Source organism: Helobdella robusta, assembly GCF_000326865.2.
Source record: "Helobdella robusta unplaced genomic scaffold HELROscaffold_20, whole genome shotgun sequence".
Lineage (NCBI taxonomy): Eukaryota > Metazoa > Annelida > Clitellata > Rhynchobdellida > Glossiphoniidae > Helobdella > Helobdella robusta.
In genome coordinates, this window is record NW_008704084.1 from 1,453,168 (window position 1) to 1,463,162 (window position 9,995).

Sequence of the window (9,995 nt, forward strand, 5' to 3'; positions counted from 1 at the left end):
ATGTTGCTGAAGTTTGCAGCTAAGTTTGTAGAAAGAAGAAGATACTCGACAAAAAGTGAATTGTTGAGTTTCAATTGTAATAATAATAATAATAATGCAATTGTAAGACACGTACCAGTGATGAAGCATGAAGTCGTCAGGCTGTTCAAGGAAAACAGTTGCAAAGTAAGTAAAGTTACTTTACTAAAGTTTCTGTTTGTTCCTGTTCCTTCATGTTTGTTGTGTTGTGAGGATCAAATTTAATTGTTATTACTATATGTTCAATAAATTTTGTGTTCAATTAATAAAAGCTTTAAATTATTTTGTTTAGTTAATAATAATAACTTAATTGATCATTCCAGTCATTGGATTGGGTGTTTCATTACCTTGAAAGTTGTTTTAGTATTACTTTTCAGGCACTCTTATTAATCTTATTAAAAATTAAATTTTTAAACATGAATGAAATAACTATACAAACTTTATTTTCTGTGTAGAACATTTTGGATTTGACATTTGGGGGAGGTGGGCACACTGGAGCTCTCTTGAGAGAGATTCCTGGTGCAGTTGTTTATGCACTGGATAGAGACCCTGATGCCCACAAAACTGCAGTGACGATGGCATCAACTGAGTAAGAATTTCACATTACATTTCATGTTTTTTTGAGTGATGTTTTTATTTAAAAAATACTGATTAGATGTAAATATATAAATGAAACCTTTTTGTTATTGGAAGATTTGCAAATTGATGTAGGAATCAATAAATAGATGTCCAAATTCTCAATTTCAAATGATATCTATAATTATATTAATAAAACATTTAATTTAGTTCTTATTGATTTCACTAACTAACAGGACAAGATTAAAACCTTTGTTAGGAAAGTTTAGTGAAGTGAAAGATGTGTTGTACAAAACCTATGGTGTTCAATCATTAGATGGTGCATTGTTGGATGTTGGAGTGTCGTCGATGCAGTTCGATGAGGTTGATCGAGGGTTTGCATTGAGTGCTGATGGTCCTCTCGATATGAGGATGGATAAGGACAGGTTGCTGATGTTGGCTTATTCAAAATGCATTTGTTAAAAAGTGTTGCATGCATGTGTGATACTGCATTCAAAATATTTTTTGTTTGTGTAAGAAAATTAAAACTGAGCCCTCTTCTACTTTAATTTTTATTTTGATATCTTCAGTTCCCGCTTCACTTAAATTAAACATTTTAAGTTAATAATTCCTACATCAGATATTTTAACAAATAAATTTCCATTGATTTAGACAATTATTTACAGACATTTTATTGACAATTTTTGATTAATAAGTAATGAATTTCAGAATTTGTTTAATGTTCAGAGATGCTACCCAGCTGACAGCATACGACGTGGTGAACCACATGAGTGAAGCCAATTTGTTTCTGATTATAAAGAAGTATGGTGAGGAGAAGAATGCAAGGTTCATAGCTCGAAGCATCGTTGATCATCGATATGCACATGGGGCCATTAGATCCACCACTCAACTGGCAGCCATCATTGCTAATTGCTTTTCAAAGTAATTATTTCATTAAAAATATTAATTTTTATCTCAGGGATTAAGATAATGCTAGAATATTGTTTTAACTTTTCGCACTATTCCCTGTTTTGTAGTATTTAATATGAAGTTGAATCATAAAAATTTGGTTTATTAAAGACTTGTTTCATTGGAAGTAGAGGTTGATGACATTTTTATCATCTCTGGAATATTTTTGTATGTTTTATAATTAAATGAATCAAAATAAAATGTTTGTTAATTGTGTGACAGTCATGATTACAAGCAAGACAAACTGCAGAGACCTGCACACGTTGCCACTAAAACTTTCCAAGCCATCAGAATATTTGTGAATAATGAATTGAATGAACTGAACCAGGCCCTGCTAAATGTTCACAGTTTGTTGGTTCCGGGAGGTCTGTGCGTTGCCATATCCTTCCATTCACTGGAGGATCGAATTGTCAAGAGACATTTTCACGGCATTGATATGAGAGAAGATCTTTGCCTTAGCATTAGAGATAGGGCGAGACGAAACTTGGATCGAGATGAAATAGAAAGTATCGTTAAGAAGAACTGGGTGGTGGAAAACAAAAAGATCATTGTTCCATCAGATAAAGAGGTCACGTCAAATCCTCGTTCAAGGTCTGCCAAATTAAGATACGCATTCAAAGCACGTTTAAAATAAAATTTCCAAAAATACTTTTTGTTTTTTTTTTCGAAAATTCGTTGTAATGCTGTAAAGCATTTGCGCTTATTTTCTTTAGATAGTTTGAGCATTTCTGATAGCTTTTATTTATGTAGAATAAACAATTGTTTGTTCTTAAAATCGGTAATACTAATCAGTTGTTTGATACAGTAAGTTGGAAAACTTGGGTGTATTTTTTAAAATTCGAGGAGCAGGGAAGCCTAAAAGTTTATTTTTTTGCAGGTGTCGTCTGGTCCTATAGCTAATTGCGACGTTGAATGCATATGCAGACAGTTGGTGTGTGTGACTAACCGGTAAGGCTTGTTATAGAGATTGGAGTGCTTATCAGAACACCTACTTTGGAATTAAATTAAGTTCGGTAACTCACGTCAAGGGCTTTGAAGTTATTTTAAGTGACTCAATATTGTCAGAAATTGCGCTGCGCCGCAATTTTTAATGATTTGTTCTAAAACGACAAGTTAATGTCTAAGCTGTTTAATACTTTTTTAACAACTTTGGACCTGTATTGAAAAAATGACCTTAAATATGTAGAGGTGGACTTTGGAACAAACATTGATATTCATTCGACTCCAACCAAGCAAATGCATTTGTTTAGAGCACGCATGCATTTCTGTTTTCACACTTGAATACGGTTGGAACATAAATCATGGTTATTTCAAGTTAGAATACCACTACTTTTCGTTAGATTGGATGGCCCGAGGCGTTTCTTTACCTACCTCCGAGTTTTTGAAATGTTTTTTTAAATTGTAAAATAGTTCGGATGACGTTACTTGAAATATTTTTTATAAACGAAATTGGCGAGATCTTATTGTTTTTTGAAGCCTTAACGAAGGTAATGAAATTAAGTTTTTCAAAATCTTTGAGGTTCTTAAGAAAATCGTTACACAATCTCAATTTTGTGCGAATATTGTTAGGTTAACGGGTTGCCATATGACTGTAATCCACAAAAATTCAGCAGTTTTCAAACTTTCTTTCAACGAAATAGTGCAAAGCAACACAAATAAATTTCAGGATTTAATTCATTTTATCAAAATTCGTTTCTCTCCCCATCCAAAACTTTTCAAGTTCGTATCAGTTGCATTCTTTTTAGCTCTTTTGTTAATTCGTAATGTTAATTAGACAAACAATTACTGATAATTTCTAGTGAGAATTTAATGACACCTTCAAAGTTTCGATAAATCAAATTAGACGAAAATTCGAATTGTTTAAAGGAAATTATAACTTTAAATTAGTAAATAATAATTTTTATGTTCACGTCACGAAATGCACATTAACGCGTCTGATGTTCTAATTCAATTGAAAGTGCTGATCAATGTGAATGTCGGTCGGATCAAGTGGTGCCGGTCGAAAATATGTAAAAGGGAGACGATCGAGACATAAAGTCAACAGCATGCATAATTAATGTGACATTTATTGATTCTCCAATGAGAACTGCGGAGGGTCAAAGTACTTTGATGAGTCAGCACGGCTACGCAGGCAAATTAACATTGCTTGTTTGTAGTATGACATTGCAGTAGTTACATTAAACACACTAAATGTGTGCCTGAGTGAGCAGGCTGCGATCACGCGTTCATTCGTTGATTGCCCTTCATTGGCGAAAGTGTTTGTGGATTGCAATTTGCAACCGTTTCAATTTAGAAAATTTTGTGATGAGTGTCGTTGTTCACTTGAAGTTGGGCAAGGGAATTCCAAATAGAATTTTGTTTTTTTGATATGCTCTCTTGGTAGTTTGTTAGCTATACATACATCATTAGTATTTGACATCTTAAAAGTCATCATTATTAAGTACAATGATGCAATGGTAGTTCTTTCAATATATCTCCGTTTGCGCACAGTCACTCTCAAATGATGAAAATTAAATGGAAGCTGCTAAAACTAGATGCTATTTAAATAAAACGGGAAGTTGATTTCATATTTATCGAATATGTAATAAGTTCGTCATCGAGTTAGCTCAGTCAGTAGGATGAAAGTTTAAATATAAGTAAGGAATAATATGTAAGCAGCTCTGCGTTTGGCTAAGCTGTATTATAGATGAAAAAAATGTAACCTTTGAGACAATCAATTATGGTACTAAATACGATTCGCCGACTGACACGCACTGTGCCATTGTTTCATCCTTCGATAGCTCATTCTGCTTTCTGCATTGCGCATAATGTTACGGGTGATAATTTAGATAGCTAGCGTTTCGCGTGGCCTGTGTTCGCATGCAGAATATTTATGAATGGATGTGTTGGGAAAAAGTTAAGTAGAAATAAAGAAAAACAAAATGCAACGGAGAATAGTGAAATAACAATACAAAATGTGTAAAAGATGTACGAGAGAGAGAGAGAGAGAGACAGACAGACAGAGGAGAGGAAATAAATAGGTGAGATAATGATCTTGAATAAATACATTAAGTGATCGTTGTCTGAAAGCTGTTTTAGTATATCAAACGTGAATGCATGTACACAGTTGTATACGTATCCAAGTGGATGGATGGCATGATCTAATGACGCCGTTGGGTGATGTAGTGAGTAAATAGATCTAAATGTGCAAAATGAAATTATAGTTTATTTTTTCGTTTTATTTTTATTGAACTACTTGAAGAAATGTTCCAACACTGACATAATCAACAAAAATATATTCCGCTGATTAACATATTTCTATCAAATCACATCCACAATGAATTTTGGCGATTCTTGTGTAGGCTACTCTACTGTATAGAGTTGTACCGATGAATCTCATCTAAATCTAGCATTTGGATAGGAATCATGTTCAGCGTAAAAATTGAACTATATTGCTTAAACTCAACATTGGCCTAGAAGCATTTGCGCCATTATAAAACCGCTTGCAATCAATAACTAGGTTGATGATTCCATTGTAAGCCAATTGAACTTGTGACGTCATTGTTGTCTCGCTTAATTTTAAAATTTTGAATCTGCAGTTCTCTAAGCGCTGTATTCTGGGTTATCTGAATATTTTCAGATCAACACCACTTTATAAAGAAGCATGGCGAGGCGAAGCATGCAAGGTTCATAGTCCGAAGCATCGTTGGTCGTCATTAAGCACATGGGATCATTAGATCCACAACTCAATTGGCAGCCATCATTGCTAATTGCTTCTCAAAGTAATTAGTTTATTAAAAATATTAATTTTTATTCTTCGGGATTAATGCATGCTAGAACAGGGGTGGGTAAACTGGGGCCGCGATGCGGAGGCCTTGTTTACCAAAAAAAAAAAGGTCGCCAGTCAGACATTATGACCAAAAATTTCTCTCCCGGGTTAAAAAATTGCTATTAAGTACATGTGGCCTTTCAAAGGTAAAATAGTTCTATATGCCGCCCTTACAGCAAAAAGTTTGCCCACCCCTGTACTAGAATATTGTTTTAACTGTTTCTTATATTGTCGCAAAGATGCTATCTAGGGGTCTTACCATTATATTGCGACTGTCCCCCCTTCCTTTATAATTCGGTGCCCCCTTCTAATCAGTTCCTTCGTGTTTGTTTGCGGATGTGAAATTACCGGTTTTTTTTGTTTTCGTATACGCAATAATATTTGCTTTTCAGTTTTTACGCTTATTTATGTACACATGTGTGCATACCAACTTGTGTGTATATTTATTACCGATCTGTACTCGAGTACTCGCATGTACGAGTGGCGCTAAACATTTCCCGGTCTTTGTATGCGATGAAAGAAATTCGCGGATACCATGGTCCAGTTTCTATTGTTTCCACTGATTAACAACTGTTGTGCTTTTTTTGTTTGTAAAAGTGCACCTGAACCAGATAGATGAATGTTAATGTTGTTGTATGATGTGAGTACATGTACGTGCATGCATATACACACAAGCATGCACCCGTTCGTATGTGTGCGTGTAAGCACTCACACACGTACGTACATGTATTATACAAACACAATTACAAATAGGTATGTATAATGCATGTGGGCAAATATACATAGAATAGAATAGGCGCAAAGCTTCATAACCTATAAAATCATTAAATAATGCATGCAAAATTTATTTGAAACTTGAAAAAATGCGCACATACTCGCGAGAGAAACGGAGAAAGAGAGAGAGAGAGAGAGAGAGAGAGAAAGAGAGAGAGGGACGCATAAATGCATCATAAAATATCATTGTTCCTATCAGTTGACGAGGTCATTTCTTATTTCTTCCAAAGTTTCAACTTATTGTTAGAGCTGTGAGAGCAATGATAGTTCTGAAAATGTCATTAAGTTTCAATTTTCAAAGTTATTCAAAATGTAATAAAATGACATTCTTTCATGTTAATCTGCTCGTTCCTCGGTGCCGCGTTCAATTTCATCCAATTTTCAACAAACAGAAGCTGTAGACGTGACAATTCCCATAAAATTGTTTTGTGTTACATTTTGAATAAATATCCCCCAACAATGGCCAAATAATAAAAACATTCCGTAGATGAAAAGGCAGCACTTCTACGTTTATGCGTTGAATACTAATTTTAAATGATCGAACAGAACTATGGACAAGAATTTCGTTTGAACTCTTGTCGGTTGTTTTCAACCAAGTCAGCGCCATCCGACTCTCAAAATTCCTTTCAAACATCATTCTAAATGTTTTTTATTTAGTTTATTAGACTAATTTTAAATCTTATTTATTAATTACAGTGTCAGATTGACTTAGTGATTGAAAGCTTACTTTGAGATATTTTTAAAAAATTTTTCCAACAACAAAGCAAAATACATCCTCTGAAGATAATCCTGAAATTTGTGAGTTTTACAACTTTAAGTTTTAATATTTAATATTTTTTCGATTAGGTCTGTTCTGCTGTATTTTTTCAAGTAAGCGATTTTATCTGTAAATCCAGCTGAAAAGCATGTGATCATTTCGTTTGTAATTCTGTTGTTCATCATCGAATTATTGTAGTCTCCTAAAAGTGACAGAAAAGAAAATGATTGAAATGGGTTGAGTAATGTTCCAACATGTGATCTTGCTTCATGAGATGTTCGGTTTTGTTTTATAACGCGATTAAAATTTTAAACAAATATTTTCCAGTAATAAAATGAAATGATAAATATTGTATGAGAAATAAAATATAAAAAATGCCATCTGCTTCGTTACTGCACGTCGTGAATGAGCAGTTTAGAGAATTTTTTTAATGAAATTTCACTTCAACAACTTCAACAGAGATGAATCATGAAAATATAAACAACGACCTATTGTAAGATAGATTATTATCTCAACTAAAAGTGCATACAATAAGAAACAATTTTGTTAATCATTTGCTGGGCGGGGTCATCATAATGAATCATTAGGCATTCAGATATTCCAAAAACTCCACCAACATATCAACGTTATTAAATGTAATACCTGCAAGAATATACGTAATTATTCCTGTGAAATTAATATTACTTATACTCTTGCTGGGTATGGGCCTTCAATTAAATATATTATGTGTGTGTGTGATGGTGTGTGTGTGTGTGTGTGTGTGTGTGTGTGTGTGTGTGTGTGTGTGTACGAGATAAGTCCAACAAAAATGTATCTTTCTTTTCAAATTTTTTAAAATTAGAAAGTTGAACGATAGATGTTTTGACAAAAATTATTTACAACAACGTGTTGCAATTTTTTTTACAATTTATTATTTTTTGCACCTCAATCCCTTCCCAAACATTTATTACACGTACATGGAGTTGTCGAGACAGGACTTGTCTCGTAAACTTACAAACATCTTTTTCTAGTTTCTACTGTGTTTAAAATTAGAAATTGAAAACATAAAAAAATGATTTATTGAGAACCTTATGCAACAAACAACGTGCTGGCAATGCATGTATTTATGTAGTGAGTCGCTTGTATGATTGAACGCGTCTGTGCACGCGTGTATGTTTGTTGTATTGTTGTAGAGTTAATATTTTAAATGAGATGCATGTTTCTGATGTTTTTTTTACATAGAATGCTCAACCTTGTGTGTTGTTTGTAGTCTAGGTAAGAAGTGAATGATTGCGTCTCCACTTTTATTATGAGTAAAAGATATAGAGTAAATAACGTTTGACGTAACTTTTGACGCACCATCATGCGCATGTCCTAATCTGCAATACACGCGATGTAATGATGTAAAATATAACAAATATGTCATAGCGTAAAACGTACATAAACTAATATAGCATGCGATATAACATATTGCATAACAGATCATATTGCATAACAGAACATATTGCATAACAGAACATATTGTATAACAGAACATGTTGTATTTATACACTCAACATACAAATACCAGTAAAACACGGTATATAAGCGACGCCAATCAAACATTATCACACACACACACATAAACAAAATTTAATTGCTCTCATTTATCAGATGTTACTGCATTAAAAGTTAAAACTATGCAAGCATTATGTGGCACTGCGTGCGAACTCACGCTCGTCTATTCGAAAAATATTTTTATTTGCATACAATACAACTTCAAACACGTTTTTATAAATGAACTTCAACTTAGAGTTTGTACGTGTGTGCGTGTGTATACATAAAGATGTGTATGTAACTCATTCATATTGTTATACCATGTATTGTATACTGATAAATTAATATGTGAGGATATATATTATTGGTGTTATTATTATAATTGTTATTGATGTTATTATTATTATTAGTATTATTACTACTATGAATCTACTTAATGTTGTTAACAAGACTCCTGAATGAATTTAAAAGTTGTATTAAAAGTTGAAGTTGGTAAGTATTTGAATAAACATGACGTCTATGAATATATAGCGGCGTTAATGAGGTACGCTTGCGTAAAACAATTTTTAGCGTAGGTTGTTATATTGCGTGTGTACGTGTATGTGTGTGTATGTATGTGTAACACACTCACACACACGTATACACACCCACACACACACACAAATGCATGTTTTAGAAATCCACCGGAGAGTGATTTTTGCCAAATAGTTGATCCACCATTTGGCCGAAGCCTAAGGTTGAATACTTAAAAACCCGCAATTTTGAAAATAATTTAATTTTTTAGAAGGAAAAACAAGCCCTTGAAAAAAACCAGTAGGCGATTTATTCCAGCAATCCTTCATCGAGATAATATTCTATCTCTCGTTCGAATTCAGATGTTTTAAATAGTATGATGGAACAAAAAATAATTTTCCACTAGTGTTATCTAACAGTTAATGTTCTAGAATCCAAAAAGTGATGGCCTTTCGGAAGCTGCACTATTCAGCTTCCGAAAGAAACCAAAAGAAAAATTTTCAACTTAAGGTGTAAATTTTTGCCGAACGTTTGGCCAAGTCGAATCTTCGGTGCATTTCTAATATATATATATATATTTATATATATTAATATATATATACATACACTTATCTATGTATATATATATATATATATTTATTTATATATACATACATATATATGTTATATATGAATTGGATATATATGTAAAACCTATGTTGTCTTTACTTTAGTTATGCGGTAAATATATTTTATATAATTTTGCAAAAGTTGTATATGTGTAGTCTCTATGTGCCATAGTGCCATATGTACATACATATACATACACGCAATACGAATGTATTGTATATAGTTTTATATGTTCGTAATGGTAATGGGCTAAGAACTTACATCCGCCAACGAATAAATGAATGAATAAGTGAGTGAATGAATGAATGAATGAATGTATGTTCAACACAACATGCAGTCAGTCAGTTGATCGTTGTGTTGTTGTTGGCGTCGATAAGTAATTTGTATTGTGTTGTGAAAAGTTGTTTTCTATTCTAGAGCTGTTGTATAGCATTCTATTGTTTTGTATGTTAGTGTGTATATATGAATGTATGAATG

The 9,995-nt window shown here is 33.0% G+C and overlaps 1 protein-coding gene across 1 annotated transcript; it reads left to right on the forward strand.

The window, feature by feature from the left end:
- Positions 1–2,176, forward strand: HELRODRAFT_77586 (hypothetical protein; the record flags this gene model as incomplete). Its single annotated transcript, XM_009017998.1, has 5 exons — positions 1–165; positions 474–607; positions 831–1,019; positions 1,321–1,515; positions 1,765–2,176. The coding sequence occupies 5 exons, from the start codon at positions 1–3 to the stop codon at positions 2,174–2,176; spliced, it is 1,095 nt and encodes a 364-aa protein (XP_009016246.1).
- Between the last annotated feature and the right edge of the window lie 7,819 nt (positions 2,177–9,995).